Below are 19,181 nucleotides of genomic sequence, written 5' to 3'. Positions count from 1 at the left end.
CATTTTATTCAATATGTCTTGATGTTCATGTAAGATGTTCTACCTTTGTACTGTCAAGACCAGAACCTAAATCCGGTGCTTTTTAGATGAAATCTCACGTATAGTCAGTCACTCACAAAGTCCAACTACATGAAAAGCCAATGCACAGTTTTGATTAACAGCTTCACTGGGAACTGGAATTTGAATAAAGAAAAAACAGCCACTCATCAGAACTATTTCATTCTGAAGTGTAGGCGGACAATTTGAATAACAGAGTGTCTACACTCCCTCTCCCTCTCAGGAAGTGATCCATAATGATGCATCTTGTCTTTCTGTCCATCACGTCATATTTGTCTGCATTTATATTGGGGTAATATTTCAAACAGGTTTGAAATAAAAAACGACAATATTGTTTCTTCTTCTTGTTCAGGTGAGCCAACATGGGACTGACGGCCATCACACGGAGCCTGACGTGTGCCAGGGAGCTGAGGGCGGAGAGACAACTGAGCATGTAAATGGCACTTAGCTCACTTCCTGCCCTTGACTGTGATACAGAAAACAAAACAATCTAATGCTCAATAAACAGATGCTCATATAGCAGTTTTGTATTATTCCAGCTTGATGAATACCTCCTCTTAATGTGGGGGTGTAATGGTATTACCTCAGTGCCCTTGAATTTTTTTTCGCGCAAATTAAAAAGGTAAAACAACAGCGTCGTGACTGCAGAGCCGCTGCAGTAAATAAGCGGAAGATAATATTCAGCTGTGCCAGTAGTTGTATTAGAGGCCTTCAAACATTTACAAAGCAGGCCAGTACTGTACTTTGCAGGAAATAAAGAGGGAATAGTTTGGCTATAAACATCTTTCATCAGCCAACTTGTCTGTGACATCACACTGCTGTTGCACCCAAGGCAACTGTCGGAGTGAGATTTCCTAGCAACTAATAAACTGTTCATAAGTTGCTGAACCAAAAGTTTCCATGAAATCTAAAAAAAATTATGAAACCTCTCAGTAAATAGGCATGGAGGGACGAATATTTAAATTACCGTACGTTAATTTGCTCAGAATTCTAATCTGAGTCATTTAAACTCCAACCTTAATTTAGATTTAGGCATCAAGTGATTTTCGTAACTTAATGAAATAATTGTATACAATCTATCGTGACACTTAACAACAAACCTCTTTTTCAAGATGCGTTCCTGCGCAAGGGCTAATAAATGCTTCATGTTTTTATATGTTATATTAATTTAGTAGAAATTATGTTTCTCAGAAAACACGTTTGTTGGCATGTGTTTAAAACGTCACTGTCGTCTGTTTGTTCATTACTGTTCGTCTTTTGTGATTTTGAGCAGCAACATGTGAGTAATTACAGCTTTAAAAAGCCTCTCTTCACTGCGCCATTAGATATAGTGTGGATGAGGACAAAGCAATACGAATGCTGCTTAATTCAAGATGCAGAGTGCACATTAACAACGTCCGACATCAAAGGTAAAATAATCGCAATTTCATAAATGTGAAGCCCTGACCAATTTGTGCTAATGCATTATGCATTATTAGAGGAAGGCTAACCATGTGCCTTTTGTTCGCTGTCACAGAAGTGTTAATGGCAGACCTCTTCTTCTGAAAACAGGTGCCATGTGCTACAGCTCTGACATAGAAACAGGATTCATCATTTAGCCGTTCTAATTAGCAAATACGGTAACATGCTGCTCAGTATAATCTGTAATTAATTATTAATGATATTTTCCTGTTCTTTCTACGACCTTTCCAACCTCAAATTCACTGTTTCCTTGCAAACATTTTTTTTGCCATAGCTTAATGATGAATTTGCTGATTACAACTGCGATGCGGTAATTCTAGTCTTATTGACTATTTTTTAGGAACCTTAGGACAAACACTCTCATATCCATGGAAACATGTTTTCCCCTGCGCATCTTTCCAACTACGTTATTTATGTTTTTTGTCTTCTTTCTGTCTTAAGGGTGAGTGCCGGCTGCAGATGGAGGCCCAGCGCATCAGTCTGTCTCAGATCCACGCCGCACATCTCGAGCTGCTGCAGGAAGAGACGGACGCCCGCACACACTCCCTGGAGCTGAAATTGCGAAACCAGAAAGTTCACAGTGTCCTAGGTGAGCTGATGTGCAGTTGATTGCCTTGTTTCTGGTAACGCATTGGTCCCTTTATGTGCCTTGATGGATCAAAAACAGAACAGGATTTTGGATGGCTGATATATAAAGCATTGTTTATCATCGTGTGTTTTTATGAACATGTAGAACATTTGAAATATTAAATTAATTATGTTGAATTTTCTGCTTTTTTTCACAGATGAGCCAAAATTCTTCAAATATCAGAACTTGTTACAAGCCGTGTCAGAAGAATGCATTCAAATCATTCTGGTAATTATGTTAATAACTAGAATGTCACTCAGTAGAGTGTTGACCTCCGCCAATGCCCAAAAGTCCCCTTAAATTTTATCCAACCAAATTAAGCAAACTCAAATATCAATAACTGTTCCCTGGGATATTGGTGAACATGTCAAAAACAATGTTAAAGAAAGTGATAAAAGCAATTTCTCAGTGCCTTTGTCCAGATCTGTGCCAAACTTGAATGTGTTGTTTCTTGGCCGGTGTTCCAACCTTTCATGGTTTCATGGAAACCTGTTCAGTAGTTTTGTGGGGACAGGGGTGAAAACATAACCTCCTTGGCGGAGGCAATTATATAAATACAAATACTGTAAATAGGGTGAATGTTTTGTGTCTCTACATTAATACAGCGTACAACCATTTCTCTTTCAGTCTTTTCGGAAGCTGTTTGGTGAAGAGTTTTTGGAAAGTGTTGATCTGAGCTGGCAGCCCCCTTCAGAGGAAAGACCAGAAACTAGTGAATCTACCTCCATTATAAAGGAGGCCAGAGGTACATTTTTTCATAGAATTAAAAACCTTTAAAAGTATCACAGAAAAACATGTATTTCAAGTGATTGCAGCATATCTGTGTATAGCTGTATATTCTAAATCCAGTGTACATTTTTTAATAAAACAAAAGAGTCCAAAAGGATTTTAATCTATGACACAATTCTGTCTCTAATTGTAGAGCTATACAGAGGTCTTCATCAGGTGAGGGAGAGGATTGAGCAGGAGCATCAGAGACTGTCACAGCTCCAGGCTCTGCTGAGGGTTGATGGGAGCAAGGTAAAATCTGTATTCTGGGTCTGTTGAACGAACAGAGGTGGATTACGGAGTCAACAGAGACACACTAACCAATCCGTCTGTGTCACAGATGATGGAACTGCAGATGGCGTTCGATGAACTGAAGAGCAGCAGTGAGAAGGAGATCTCTGACCTACGTGTGCAGGTTGCCAGCTTTAACTCCTCAAGCAAAGGTAAACAGAGTTAAAGTCAATAATGAAAATTCTAAATCAAACAGGTAAAACAGTAATATCTTGAAACTTTTCACACCCTGAATGTGCATTTACTGAAAAACACATACTTGTAAATAGCAAAGTTCTCTTACCTGTTTTTAGACGTGGTCGTACTGTTCAATGTTTTAATTTGTTTATATTTGCACATGAATTTCTTACTTCTTATAGTTGAGGAACATTTAAAGTTTAATTTATTCTTATCATAAATAATACCCAGTTGAGCATCTTTCACATTTCTCCTCTTTATGGCTGTGTTCAGAGGAGCAGGTTGGGGCACCACCTCCCTCCATAGCCAGTGAGTTACAGAAGCTGAAGGTGGAGGCTCAGGAGAAGCAGCTCCTGCTGGAGGAGAGTCACAGGCAAGAGCTGGAGCTTCTCAGAGCTCACTACCAACAGCAGGCCACAGAGGCAGAGGAGCGATACGCCACTGAGCTCTTCCTGCTGCAGCAGCAACTGCAGGAGGCCACAAGCACACAGACCTACTACAGGTGAGGACACTGTGAAAACACAACACATGCGACACAAGTTTTTAGAAAATTGGTACAGCTGGTTCATCCAAGACAGATCCCCAGCGTGTCGCAGGGCATATATACATACATAGACAAACCACCATTCACACTCCAATAGTAAATTAAGAGTCATCAGGTAACCTAAACTGTATATCTTTGGACTGTGGGAGGAAGCCAGAGTCGTCTTAGAACACCCACACAGACACAGGGAGAACATGCTGACTCCACACAGGAGGAACTGAACCCAGATCCCTCTTACTGTGTGACAGTGGTAAGAGAAAATGGTGATCCAATCAACTAAACTTAGTATCATAGACTATTTGGTTTGATTTTCTCTTTCACAGATTCTTCTTATTTAGCTTCCTTTAAATTAGAGGAACTCATGTAAATAGTTGATTGACTTACACAGCGAATATATAAACATACTGAGCTACATAATCTAACATTTGCTGGTCTGCACATGCTGTGTAGCATGTGGAAGCTTTGTGACCCAGTTACGTTGATGACAAAGACTTGACTAATGAAATATTCACCAGTTTGTGTAAAGCGTCATTCAGGCCTTTTGTTAGTCCTCTAACCTATAAAAGTGCCTTTTCAACTCTTCCAGATGGCTTCCTGATAGAAGTGATCATTGAAGCACTTATGTGCTGCGTAGGAAACAGGATGAATTTGAGACACTCGACATGGACTGCTCAGAAGATTAAACCAAATTGTTTTGTTTAATGAATCTCAGTTTGAAGTGACAAAAGCACCTCTGACTTTAACATATTCAAATATATATATATAGTCTGTCGTATAACCTGTAAATCACACATGGCTTTTAATTTTTTGCTGTGTCAGAACTACGACCTGCAAAAAAAGACAATGTAAACCCTAGTTAACATGTATACAATTAATATCTCTGAAATACTAGTGATGACATATGCTCACAGAATAATTAATATTCTATCATCTAGATTACTGTCGGTGAGTCCCACTGTTGCTGTGAAAACTAAGATGCTGCTGCCCTCCACTGTTTGTTTCTCTAAATACACTCAATATTGTAGTGTCATGTTTTAGAAAAATATTTCCAGACACACTAAAACATGGATTTCTATTTAATCCAACTAATTAAACATTAAACAAATCAGGAATTGTATTGATAATGAAACTTTTGGTAAGCCAAAATATGCTGTCACTTCAATTATATTTTTCATGTTTCAGTATTTTTTTTATCGGTAAACTTTTAAACTCACAATTAATTTTGCTTTCTGACTTTCAGCCTGTCCCTAGTTCCTGAGTCCAGCTCTGAGAGGACAGACGAGCGCAGCGAGGACCTAAAGGTTTGGCTTCTTCATTTTGGTCTCATCTATATCCCTCACGTCACATGCATCACATCCCACTATGAGCCGAAACGTGCACATGCAATAAGAGGCTATGACAGTAGGGGGTTGTTGCAGCCTTTAGGCTAAAACATGCTCTAAATCCCCAGCTTTGCTTCAGAACCAGCAGCATGAGTGAACCTATATCTAACGATTAAAGGGTCACACGTTGCATAACCTGCCATTTTAGCGTGTTACTAGTGAACCAAGTGGACTTACTGTAGTCTCGGTGGCTGCATGAAAGGAGGATTCTGTCTTGCGTGAATGAGCCGCTCTCCATTGAAGTCATCGCCCTCTCCCTTCGCTTCAACTTCCATCCTTCCCCAGCCTGTCACTCTCGCTCCCTCCAACGTCAAAACTCCACAACTCGTGACGTGGGCCTCCTGCCTCCTCATCCGCAGAGATCCGCGATAGTGGAAGATTGACAGAGGCACAGGAGGAAAAGAAACCTTAAAAAAAAAATACTTTGGCATAATACTTTGAAGACATTATATATTTGGATTGGAAATGTTAAGCTTGAGGCGACTGGTAGACTAGTAGCTCCATGACTGTGAAACAAACAAGACAGGGATTCATCACGAGACAGAGCAGTAGTGTGTTGGGGGAAAATGTAGCTGTAATATAAGGCAAGACATCTCATAATCACCCTATCATCCCCTCCCCTAGGGGGGAGGAGAGAACAAAATGCTGCATTTATTAGTGGGTTGATTTGAGCAGCAGTGAAGAAAACCTGGTTATTTCAGGAATTGTCTTGAGGAACTTTTACTTTTATATAACTTCTTGTAACTATCTTGTAATCAGCATAATTTTAAAACACTCCAAAGTGCTGTTATCGTGTACTTTAATTTTAATCCCTGCAACTCCTCTCCTCTTCTCTGCTGTCTTCAGTCTTCACAGGACCAGCTTGGACAAGAGTTATCAGAGGGAGGTGTTGAGTTGAGTTTGTCTACCAGGTCCGCCGGCCTGACTGCACAGCTGCAAGCTCTGAGGAAAGCTCTCTACCAAAAGTATGTCCAAGAGGTGGCCACTCTGAAGGAGCAGCACAGCAGCGAGCTGAGGAGACTGAGAGAGGACAGGGCGCAGGAGAGGCAAAGAGAGGAGCGTCAAGGAGAGAGGCACCAGGATTTCGGCAGTGCTGGGAGCTCCAGTGGGAGCCTTGGGGCGGCCGAGCAGGTCGTGCTGGAAGAAAAACAACACTGGGATAGAGTCGAGGAGGAGGTTGCTAAAGTAGGTGTCCAGTTAATTTGTATTTTTACTCTCGTATGTAGACAGTTTTAATAATACTTGCGAAGATTTTATTTGTATTAATATGAAAATATGTATTTATGTTTGTAAAGTGATTGTGATACTTAACTTAATAGATAAAGATAAAGTTGTTATCGTGGCTTTGGGAAGTTTCATTTTCACCTATTTCTGACATTTTACAGACCAACAATTTGTAAACAAAATAATCTGCAGAATAATTGAAAATGAAACTATTCTTTGCAGCCCTAGAGTTAATCTAAAAAAGTTAAACACAATGTAACCCTCTCAGATCCCCACTATGTCCCACATGATATAGAGTTCTTTAAAGAATGTCTTTGTATCCATGTTTTCTTTCAGGCCATAGTTCAGATGTCAGTGGAGTTTGCACAACAGACCGAGCTGGCTCGCATCCAGCGTTCCTGCCAGACGAGTACCTCGATGCAGACGCGGTCATATGAGGAGGAGATGAAGGAGAGGGAAGACAATCAGCCAGCATCCAGGGCTTCATTCTCCCAGGGCGCCTGGATGGAGGAGGTGGAGAGGGAGAGACTGGAGAAGGAGCTGGAGGAGAAGAATGCCGAGATCCGAAAATTAAAGGAGGAGCTGCAGAGAAGTGAAACAGCACCTGAGCAGGTTAGTGAGAGGTTATACCTAATTTGTTGATTTACTTTCACCTTCATTTGGACCACATATCATCTGAGACATCTCACTTCTGTTGTGGCAAAAATTTCCAGAAATGCTGTCTTAAAATTGTGTCCACACATACTATGTAAAGTTCATATTGTGGTTGAAGCTGTTTTGCCTTGTGCAAACTTTTACAGCAACATAATTTGTTTTTCAAGTTTACAGACACATTAAAAATGGGTTGCTGGTAGAGTCGGATCCTATTTCTTATCTTATTTAACCCACTTTTTACCCCGAAAGCAACACAGCACCATTTAGAACAAGATGCCAAAATATACTCTGCTGTTAAAGTATTATGATTTATTCACTCTTCCATAGTACCTTTTTTTTATAAATTAAGATACTAATATACTTATGAAAAGCTCTTTCAGTAAGCATACATAGCCATAACCAGATTTAGGAAAATCAATTGGTTTGATGTCAAAGAATATTTTTGATTCTAGATGATTCACATTTTCATCATGCATATACTTCTGTGTCGCGGTTTCCTCATGTCCTCATTTCTTGAATAGCTAATCCCAGGGTCTGGTCGTCTTTCACTTACCATTTATTGCATGATTAAGCTTTAACTGTGTGGTAGCAGGGGCTGTCAGGTTCAATGTTCCTTATCAAATAAGTTGCTGCTAAACACACTTGGTGCTGATACAGAAATTATAATTTAGAGAAAAAAGTTCTTAGGCTTCTATTAGTGGCTAAGATTAATTTTAATAATGTATAAAATTTCTCTTGCATTCGTCTTTAGTCTGTGACAACACCCAACCGAGAGGTATTTGTGCACCGTGTTATTCTCTCTTAAATTCTCCTAAATTATCTCATTCTCTAAGAATTAGCACCACTAGGTTAATAATTTCATCGAAGTGAACATTGTGGGGTTGTTGCTCAGAAAATAAAAGATTGACTTAATATCCAGAATGATCTTTTGTAAAGAGATATCCTGCATAAAACATTTATTTTGGAAACAAACCTTTAATGTTCCCTTGGAGAGTTATATATAGATAAAATATTTCTAGATTATAAATTATGACTAGGTGCTCAAGTCTCAATTAAAGTGCTTTAATTGAGATCAGACTCCATCTCGCTCCTCTGAAGTCTCTGAACAGTAGTTGTGTCTGATGACTGTAGAAGCAGAGCTGAATTTATGCTCTTCTCCCAGGAGGTGGCGCTATTGTCTATATGGCTCAGGTGCACCTGTTGCCATAGCAGCACAAAGATGGTAGTGTTTCTCTCAGCTCCAAGGGAGTGAGAGTGCGTCTTTGTGTTTGTGTGTGTGTGTCTATGTGCTCGTAAAAAGGGCAGTGCGCATGTACGTGCTGTAATTTGAATTCACTCTCACTGTCGCACATCCAGCCACACTGTCCTCTGCTGCTCAGAGTTTTCAGAAGTCTTTTTATCCCGCTGCGATTTTACAATGACGGGGCTGCTGTCTATGTTGTCTCTTCTGCCCGTTCAGGCCCTAAAGAAGAGGAAGGACGATCAGGAAGAAGCTGAGGAAGAGGAAGATCCAGGAGGGACGGGAATAAAGTTATCCTCACAGAATGATGGAGAATCTTCCGATACGGACAATGAAAGGTAGCGTTGCATTCATACTGCTCTCTAATGGTCTATTAATCAAATCAAGTCTATATAGAAAGTTCTTCCTGTATTATAACCTGCTGCATGCTTGTTTGATTCTGTTCATGAATCATTAATATGACTTGCTTCCTGGTCAAGCCAAAGTTGGCGCAGTTTAATATCAAGCTTTTACTGACTTTTCCTTCTTGATGTCCACTTCACATATTGAAGAAACTCTTCTTTACTGTTGTTGGTATTAACTACACTTTTCTCTTGTTCTTTTAGAAACCTGTTGCGTATAGCCAATGAGAAACTTACTCAGGTGCTGGTCGATGTGCTGAAGACCACGGCAGCAGCAGAGGAAACTATTGGCCTCCACATGCAAAGTCGCTATGATGCTTCCAGTGAAGAGCAGCAGGCTGCACCGCCCCTCTCCACCTCACTGAGAGCAACCTGGAAGAAAGTTAACACACCGCCCTTCAGGCCTCATGCTGCAGGCAAGTACCACAGAGGTTTAGAAATGGTGTCGATACAAATGCTGGTCTCTTTATCCTGGCCACAGATGGAAAGACTGTAAATAAAGTGGAGAAAAAAATTCCTGGAACCACCCCCTGTATCTATGTCAAAATATAATGAGTTAGTTCACGGCTCATGTCCCGTCCTAGTTTTATGGAAATCTATTCTGTAGTTTTTGAGTGATCCTGCTCAAAACAACAAACAAACAAACAAACGGATGGGGCAAAACAGAACCTTCTTGATTATGGCAATTACGATATTTAGTCGAGTGGAGCTGACCACAAGTTTATTTATATTAAGTTTCCTTAATTACAAAGTTTGCAATCCAAATTGTACAAATCTGATGTAAGCTATATTTAATGGGGTTTAAATTTATGACATTTTTTGAATAAATTGGACTCAGACAAGTCAGAGAAGTGTGGATAGAGTTTAGTTTCTGTTCAGTTTCAAAGTGTCAGATAAACTACTTCATGACTTCATAATTAATTTCCATAACCAAAGAGGTTTGGTCTGGTTTCTATGTTGAACATTTACATTAACACATAGTCTACTTTCTTGTTACACTTGTGCAGTTATGACTCACAAATTCCACATGATCACTGACTGTGCAAAAAGCAGCAAGGATAGTTAGTCCTGTAATTCAGGATAAACATCAGATTAGCCTGAAGTGTGAATGGTTCATTATAAGTGAAAGTGGTGAATCCATGGAAGCATCAGACAACAGCTAGTCTCATGACAACAGTCAAATCCTAATACTGTTTTTTATACTAAGACTTTGCCACAATCCAAGCTGTGGATTAATTGACGACCCTGTAACTGGATTCTTACCATTTTTTAAAGATGAAATATGACATAGTATTAAACTGGCCTTATCAGCGGGTCTTTGGTCGGGGTCTTCGAATCATGTACCTGCAAGAGAATTTCTTCATGTTCCGGCGGAGACTGAACTTTACCTAATCTTGTGTTTCTATGCAAATAGCTTTCGAGTTATGCTAAGCAGAGATATTCCAGTGAAATGGACCGAACACAGAGGTGCAGTTGTGTTCAGGCTTCAAGTCACAGAGCTGAACGTCATGGAGCACCGGGCTCCAAATCCACGAAATTCTGTAATAACCGATGACTCATGAAAATACCTTGACTGCGTCTGTGCTTTAAAAGATTCAGTGCTCTAACCAGGTGTGTCTGCATGTCAATATTGTTCCAGTATGAAAATGTTCTGTCAGAAATAGAACCCAAACAAATTGTCAAGTGTGAATCTCACTGCCGCCTCCAGCTGTCACGATACATCACGTCAACCAGCTTGAAGGCAGTTGTGTGAGCGTTTGTTGTGGTTTTATTTTTTAGCTCTGCTTTCTACCTTGCTCTGTCGTTAATACAAGCTACACATCGTGAGCATTTTGATGACCAGGACCAGAGGCATCATGTTTTTCTGGCAAGAGCGCTTTGAGAGGATTCATTCAAAATTGGCTCAAACGTTCCCTTGTACTGAAAGATGAACAGATTTGATTTTTGTGTTTTAAAAGTCAAAGTAGTTACTACATAGATTACATAATCTCATACAAATTTAAGTTGGTAATTCTAGTTTAAGAAGCCTTACAATAACTTACTCTATTTCTATGAAGGTAGTGCGTAATCGTTTGTAATTTAACATGGGTAGCTCAAAATTTAGAATTTCTAGCAATGATTGTGTGGGTATACTCATGTACTTTAACTTTCAAGTTATTGCAAGCAGGAAAAATATCTCTATTACCTGAAATTCTTAGAGACAGATGTAATGAACCACTTGGTGCTTTAAACCTCAGGTGTGAGTGTGTGATATATTTACACGCTCTGTTCCTCCCTGTCGCTCCAGGTCACGCTGCTGACAGTTGCCACGGCAGTGAGACCTCCACAGACGATGTGATTTCGTGGTCAGGGGAGACAGAGGCTGATGAGGGTCTGGAGGAGTCCCAGAAGATGATGGAAAGCCTGCTGCTGGGGGCGGGGACCCAGTTAGAGAGCGAGGAACATCTCATGGGCATCGGCAGCCGCCTCCAAACGGCTCTGGAGAAGATGTTAATGGCCATCACAGACACCACCAACCAGGTACAAACCAAACTCTGTCACTCAGCTGATCTGGGTTTAGTGTCTGCTCCCACACACAGCGCAGATTTTGTAGATCACCTCATTTTCTTGCCTTAATCTCAGAATTGTTAAGTGATTCAAACAATATGAACAACATATTTATAATAAAAATAGGTCAAACTGCTCAATGAAACCGTTTTGTAAATAGTAGTTTACTTTTTGTGGAAATACATTAGTAATTAGAAATCAGTTGTTTTGCAGAGAGATCAGTAAGAAAAGATGATGATGAAAGATGGATGCTAGATATGAAGCAGGAAGCCAGAAACTGGTTAGCTTATCTTAGATTAACGTGAGTAAAGCCAGCCTACAGATTCTGACGAAAACCATCTTCGTAAACATTTAAATAATAATAAATAATAAATCACTGTTAATATTTGAAACCCACCCTGAGCTCAAATCCCTGGTCAAGTGAAGTCAATCTTAAGTGGGTTAATGTTTCAGAAGGGCTCTGTGTTTGTTTTATTATAAGTTACCAATCAACGGAAAACCCTAGTAACACGTTCAGCTTTTCACATTTAAATGCCGACTCTCCGCACAGTTAACCCCCTGTGAGCTTCTATGCCCGTTCACGATCATATAATGGTGATGAGGCTGCAATCTGGCTGGCAACAAAGTTGTCCTGTCTAGAATTCACGCACAAAAGAGCTGCCTCATTCCCGAAGGTTGCCTGTAGATACGAGCTGTGTTTACACTTGAGCTTTTGTCCGGCTGACCTGCCTATCGTAGTCCAGCGGGACGGAGCAGCTCCACCCCCCTGCAGGCTGTCTGTGTAACGTGCCTGCTGTGTCCAGTGTCAGCCCACAGAGACGGGGCCAGTTTAAGTAGGGCAGTGGATGTGTTACTGTAACTGACTGCACGACACATCTTCCCCTTGGCTGGAATTCATGCGTTATTCACGCCGACATGCATTTTATCTTGGTGATCTAAAAATAGCTTGAAACAAATTTCAGGTCAGGCATCACAGCATCGTTGTTCCACCGGCCATTTCTGCCACAGAACTTTATCACCACAAATTATTTATTATGTACATTTGCTACATGTACATAAGCTTAAGTAAAACATTGATATATCAGCAATAATTTTGACAACTGATTCATTGTTAAGTAGTTTTAAATTAAATTTAATTCAATGGCAGAAAATTTTCTCCAACATCCAAATGAAAAAGGACTTCTAAAATAACTGAATCATAAACAGGATAATTTTGAGTTCTGAAATGCTAGTTAAACAAAACAAGACCTTTTTTTATATATATATATATATATATATATATATATATATATATATGACAACAAGGATTCTGGGAAATGTATGCTCATCTTTTTCTTTTTTATAATAATAGATTACACACGACACATACAATAAGCAGCAAATAAATAACTAAATTAAAATGACAGTTGCTTGCAGCTCCAGTAAACATCCACTCGCAGTTTACGTCTCTTCCAACTACATACAATTAACAGCACAATAAACTTGTAATCAACAAAGCCTCTAATGGTTTGCTCAATGATTTTCCTGCTACTATTGATCCCGTACACATTAATCTTTCAGTGAGCGGAGCTGGATCATCATGTCTGTGAAGCAGCTCCGTGAGAGAAAGATTGATGTAACAAGCCGGTCAGGAATGTTAAGTGTCCTAAGCGTTAAACTACTGCTGTAAATGATTTGCTCGGGAAAGGTGTTTGTGTTCGCTCATTGCTACCCTCCCATTATCTGCCGGTGAGACGCCTCAGTGAGACATGGAAATAGTATGACTGTTGACATGTCAAACAGAGAAAATAGGTGGGACCTAAAGGCTGAATGGCAGAGCGACTTAATTGCTTCTTTTTGTGGCTGCGTATAGGGAGAAATCCAGTTTGGCAACATTTTGTGAAAAGGGTGTGTGTTGTCTGTGGTTATTTGTGCCTATAAGGAGTGTGTGTGGGAGATCTATTTGCAAGTCTACCTGGTGCACTGGCACTCAGGATTGAAGCCACGCCTGCTTCCCTCCCACTTTTGCTGAACAGTATCCTGCTGTGAGCGATCAGTGTAGGAAGTGAAAGAAAAAAATCCTCCACTCAGATCGGGGAAAACGAACCTGGAAGTCCAGGATTTAATCTTTTATTTTTAAACCACATGAGTGGACAGAGGCAAAGTGAGTGTAACAGAGTGACTGTAGCCCGCCTGGGGGTAAGTAAACCGCGCCTGACAGGAGACCTATCCGGCATCAGTGAGTAATACTATGTTGTAAGCACCGAGCATGTGCAGAGAGAGGGAATGACAGTCCCACGAAGGAAGTAAGAAGACTGAGCGACTTTACATCCGCACGCTGTCATTTCACCCTCGGCTGGCTGCCGCTTGGACCAAACAATTAAAAGGGGCCCCTGGGAGGCTTCCCTGCAGGTCGGGGTTGCTACGGTGGCATAGTATTGTTAAAGAATCTCCAGAGAGAGAGAGCGAGAGAGCTGGAGCTGACGTGGGAGCGGGAGCTTTACGGAGCGGCATCATATTGTGAAGAAAGAAGGTCAGAATTAACACAGAGACGACTGGAGCTTTTCAAAGAGGACAAAAGTAGGAGAAATGCTTGCCTTTTTGTTGAGATACCTTGTGCTGTCATGTTCAGGAATGCCCTTTAAGCTGTCGGACCAATCTGTGGAATACACCTGCTGCCGAGGATGACACTTTTTATAAAACTTTCGCTGCTGTCCGAGGATTTTCTGTCTCAATGTGTACCTGGAACTCGTTCTACCTCCACCAGGCAGCATGTGATCAAGATGACGTGAATGTCACCCTATCCCAATGCTGTTTACTCTGCTGGTGTGTGGCAAACATAGGAACTGTTGCTTGGAGCTATCCACCACCTTCTCTCCCCACTGGACTTCATTCTCATTTGCTGTCGCTCAGCCCAGCCTGACGGATGATGGCAAGTTGAGACATCTTTTGATGAATCCAGGAAAAGAGCGGCAACATAACAGAACGAGGTTGGAAGTTCTCCCTCACGCATCCATCCTTTACCATGGACTCCCACCGCGCTTACTGGAATTCGAGCATGCAGAACACCACGTGGGTGGAGGGGGAGGATCAGGATGTGTACGAGGTGGAATCTCGTATACCCCTTCCCCGACCTTTCCCAATTTGCAGCATCTTGAATGAGAAAAATGCCGTGATGGTTCAGACAAAGATCTCGCACATCAATCACAGGACTAATGGTCACTTGCTTAAGGTTATCTCCAAAATCTCCCTGCCTACTCCTCCTTATACAGTAAGTTTTACACCTTCAACCCACAACTGTACAGCTTTTTTAATTACACATACAGAGTAGGTTTGTGCAATTTGAAACAGCCTCAGTTGGATGTAGGGCATGTAGCTGATTAATTTCTTATGGGCACATTTTCTCTCAGCCTGTTTTATTTAGATCAGGTCCACACATGCAGATGTGATGCAGTTCCAAGCACGAAACAAGCAGCTCTCTGTGCTGCCTCTCAATAAGTAAATGAAAATATGAGGTCTATGTGGCAGGATCACTTTGCTCCTTCCTGCTTCCCGTAACATTACAAGACCTTTGCTCAGGTAGATGGAAATCTATGGAAGGCAAATATGAAACGAATGCGAACCCACTGGCGGTTTATTGGGTCGTAATGATATATCTGCCCTCTGTGGCCTGACAAGAAGTGATGTCATAGCGCCAGTGTGTCACGTTTACACATCGCCTCATTTTGCTTCTGACTTTTGTACATGTTGCCTTTTTTGGGCAGACGTGCATGTATGTTGTTTTCACATTATGAGACAGTGAATTGTGTTCTCATCTTCTTACTATTTTAAAGGTGACAACAAAATGCTTTTCTCAGTCAGTTTAATAAAAAACTTGCTTATACCTTGATCTATGGATTTGCTCTCTGGCTGCAAATTAAAAGAGTATAAAACTTAATATTTTCTCATATCCTCATAAATTGTAATCAGTATGAAAATTCTTTAAACAATGTTAAAATAGACATTGACAAGAGATTGTGTCAAACCTGTCATATAATCACATGATCAAATGACAGTCAACTGTCTTTCCCTTCTCCCATGTAATGAGTCTGGTTAGTTTATTTTTCAGTATCACTACTTACAGTGGATGTCATAAGTGTCCCTTTCATATGATAAATAGATGCTGAGGGTTGATCCAGTGATTTGTACATGTCACTCCATTGTCAGAACTTTAATGATCCTTTCTGGCTCCTTAACTCTATCTCTTTCCAAATCAATATAACTCTGACACTATCAGCCGAAACTGATTTCTCCAGCTGAGTAGTTCTTATTATGATTGGTAAACTGATCTTCATGCGAAAAATTGGTGGAGCACTCCTTTAGGAAAAAGATCTAACATTAAAAACCTTTATACTTGCTGAGGTTAAACGAGTCATTCCTTTCCCCCTCCTCAGCTTGAACATGCCCGGATGACCCAGACCGAGCTGATGCGGGAGTCCTTCCGCCACAACCAGGAGATGAGCGAGCTGATCCAGAAGCAGGAGGAGCTGCAGGAGAGGGTCTCTGAGGAGTCCCGCGCACGGGAGCAGCTGGCTCTGGAGCTTCATCGCGCAGAGGGTGAGTATTTTTAACAGAGTTTGTGTATTTAGTTTTTTTTACAAAACAGGATCAGCGTGAAATGATTTCAGTTTTATTTAAGTTTGATTTAAATGTTTATCACATTTATTGGGGCCCCAGGAGGTTGTCAAAGAATCTGACTTAAACGTGAAGCCACCTTAAAGATATTTTCCTCACACCAGTCTTCAAGAAATGCAGTTTCACTCAAAGTCTCCATGGATTCTTGTGGGCGATCAATTAATGATTACAGAAAACAGAGCTGCATTAGAGAGCATAAGGCACTGAGGTGAAAACACATGTGTGCATGGGTTCGGAGGTGGGGGTTGTTACTGGGAGTGAGGGGATCAGCTGTTGGCGTGGAAGTGTAAAGGAGTGTGAGACCATCTGTGCTGAGAAATCAGAAAAACAAATGGTAATTAGCGTTTGTGAGTCTGTTTTGATTATATCGACAGCTAAATTAATGCGTATAAATGAAACAGTAAGAAAAATCTTCAGGACAGAAACCTCAGTCCGACTTCGATGTTTATTTTACAACTGAGAACGTTTTTAAGAGCAGTGACAGGGCCTTGTGGGACGGGAGAGCAGGCCGCCTGTACCAGCCTTGTCAGAGACAGCTGGTCCATGAGGGTCAACTGTTACAACCACATTCACTCTTTACTCACTTCACTAAGTATACAGCATTCATGTCCCACACTCTGGCCTCGTGACACTGAACGATGGTGAGTTTATAACAACTTCTAATCTTTCAGTGTCTTTAACATTTGTAGGATCCTGTTACCATGTTTGTTTATGGTCATAAGGTGCCAGAGATTAGCAAATATTTGCCGTCATATGATTAGTATCATGTGACCTCTGTGGAAGAACAATATAGTTAATAAGGCTGTAGGCAACAGCCAAAGCTTGTTTTGTACAAAAGCTTAACATTTTTGATTTATTGTTGAAGAAAAACAGCAAATCCATTTATTTTTGTAAATTGAAAATATTTAATATTTTGTTCCGGAAGAAGACTGAAACAACTAAATTTCACCAATAAATATTCTGTCGATTCACTTATAGTTGCAGCTCCAAGAGAGAATAGATTCGACCCCCCAAGCTCTGAACCTGACATTTCATACAAACGATCAGAGTCAGACTTTTTTGCGCATCTGGTTACGTGGCATGCTTCTTCCTTATAAACCGTGAAGGAGTGCTGGAAATCTGTTGTCGCATTGACACCTGCTACAGCAAGTGGATGGATCCACGTAGATAAAAGCTCAGGGTGTGGCCTCTTTAAACTGGTTTTGAGCTAAGTGACGGACTCAACCTGGAAAGAATATCTTCTTCACCGGCTGATGTGATACGTCATTGAAATGGAACGAGATTAGTTAGTCGGATGCAATGTCATGATGAAGATGTTTTGCAGATTGTCGGGAGAACTCTGTATCTTTGGTGGACAGTGCTTTTTTTAGGGAGTAATTATGTGCATCTGTGTGAGGTATCCCTCCTTAGGCAAACTTTACACACAGCTTAGGTTCCTGCTGACATTTCTGAAATCAAATGACAACGCAGGTGACATTTACCTTCTGTCTCTCTCGGCTTCAGATAAGATAAAGAGCTCTTTGTCCACACGAGATTATACACATGCAGGAACAAATCTGAAATATTTAGATTTGGCCTCGTTCTACACAAAAATTGTAATCACAGTTAATTAATGAATGGTCTTTGACTGGTCTGTAATTATGTGCCTACTTCCTCCCCCGTATCCATGAACTGAATACCAGGGTGCCTAATGCTTGCTGACCTGTGACAGTAATCATAGAGCTTTGCATTGTGTTTACTGCTTGTTCTTCATGTCGCGCTAAATGGGTCAGACGTGCTCACTTGTATTCGTCTCTGCCTTTGAATGTGTGGTTGTGCATGTCGCTTTGTTTGTGTGTTTTTGTTTGCTTTTGTGTTGTTGGTAACCTTGGATTTTGTCTCCCGCTGCTAAGTGCTCATTCATCTGGACAGCAGCCTTATGTGTTTGTGCGTGCGACTAAACCTTGACAACAGGGCTCAAGCTAATTCCGCTGTGTTCTTCTGCTGATTGATTCCTTCTCTCCCACACTGTCCACACTCAGGTGTAATTGATGGCTACACGGGCGAACGGGCTGCGTGTGAGGAGCAGTTGCGTCAGAAGGCAGAGCTGCAGATGAATCTTGAGCAAGAGCTGCAGGTGAGGAGGAAGGATGATAACCTTTCTGTGAGGCAGCACGTCACTCGACCATGTTAAAAGTATATGTTCGTGAGACAGAGTTGTGAGTCATGCTTAAGCACAGCAACTTCAGGTTGAATTCAATCTGCCAGAAGGAAAAACTAAAAATATTCACATACAGAATAAAATGGGAGGCATTAAAGTAGTGTGATTCTCTTTCTTATCATATATATATATATATATGCATGAACACATATATTAAAGTGAGACTTGAGCCACAATTCCCTGGCCATTTTAAGCCAAGAGAAAATTAACCAAACCTGAGCAGAACCGACAGGCTTTTTGCTTATTTGAAATATACGGATTTCTTTCCCGTCTGCTCTATAAATATTAGTTGTTGTGCATTGAAATCTCATTTAAATCTCTTGGGTACTGTAGTTGATTTTGAGGCAGTCCTACATACTGCATCCCCTTGATGGTGATGCCATTAGTGCAGCTAATTCACCACAGGGTACAGAGAACCCAGCCTTATCCATTAAGTAACAAAACAAATATTTTAATAAAAAGCCACGTTATAACTGGATATGATTTTTTTCCCTGCAGGTTACAAGTAGCCGGCTGCAGGAGTTGGAGCAGGAGAGGCTTCAGATGCAGGAGGAGCGGGAGCTGCTGTCACGGCAACAGGACGCTATGAGGGAGAACGCCGGTCCCCGTGAGCTTTGTACGTATTCCAGAACCCCCCTGAGGAAGATGAGAATAACCTACATTACTTGTAGACAGGAAATAATTTGGAAATCAGTAGTAAATAGATTTTTTATGTCTAGAAAAAAGAAAAACTGAGTAAATTATGACTGAAAATATAATATTTCATCTCTGTCCTAAGATTTTATTTTCTATTTCATCAGGGCTCAAGTTTCCAGTTCCAGTCTGTTTCGCACTATTGTATTAAACGAAGGACAAACGTTTGTCTCATAGACTGACACAAAAACTTTAAATTACTCGTTAAAGCTTGATTTGACATGAATCATTAACCCAGAGTCAGCTGCATGTCATAGAGGA

General features: G+C 40.8%; 1 protein-coding gene across 1 annotated transcript in view; it reads left to right on the top strand.

The window, feature by feature from the left end:
- The window catches only part of akap9 (A kinase (PRKA) anchor protein 9), a 53,738-nt gene that overhangs the window by 16,323 nt on the left and 18,234 nt on the right, over positions 1-19,181 (top strand). The window contains exons 9-24 of the mRNA XM_062409145.1: positions 410-490; positions 1,960-2,107; positions 2,304-2,374; positions 2,774-2,891; positions 3,069-3,166; positions 3,255-3,357; positions 3,656-3,884; positions 5,167-5,227; positions 6,155-6,493; positions 6,869-7,144; positions 8,646-8,764; positions 9,032-9,243; positions 11,115-11,347; positions 15,787-15,949; positions 18,049-18,143; positions 18,726-18,843. Of these exons, the coding sequence (XP_062265129.1) occupies positions 410-490; positions 1,960-2,107; positions 2,304-2,374; positions 2,774-2,891; positions 3,069-3,166; positions 3,255-3,357; positions 3,656-3,884; positions 5,167-5,227; positions 6,155-6,493; positions 6,869-7,144; positions 8,646-8,764; positions 9,032-9,243; positions 11,115-11,347; positions 15,787-15,949; positions 18,049-18,143; positions 18,726-18,843 (2,464 nt within the window). The remainder of the gene's footprint in view (positions 1-409; positions 491-1,959; positions 2,108-2,303; positions 2,375-2,773; positions 2,892-3,068; positions 3,167-3,254; positions 3,358-3,655; positions 3,885-5,166; positions 5,228-6,154; positions 6,494-6,868; positions 7,145-8,645; positions 8,765-9,031; positions 9,244-11,114; positions 11,348-15,786; positions 15,950-18,048; positions 18,144-18,725; positions 18,844-19,181) is intronic.

The sequence above is a fragment of the Platichthys flesus genome, chromosome 17, assembly GCF_949316205.1.
Source record: "Platichthys flesus chromosome 17, fPlaFle2.1, whole genome shotgun sequence".
Classification (NCBI taxonomy): Eukaryota; Metazoa; Chordata; class Actinopteri; order Pleuronectiformes; family Pleuronectidae; genus Platichthys; species Platichthys flesus.
The sequence above is the reverse complement of the archived record's forward strand: the minus strand, read 5'-3'. Positions and strand labels throughout refer to the sequence as shown.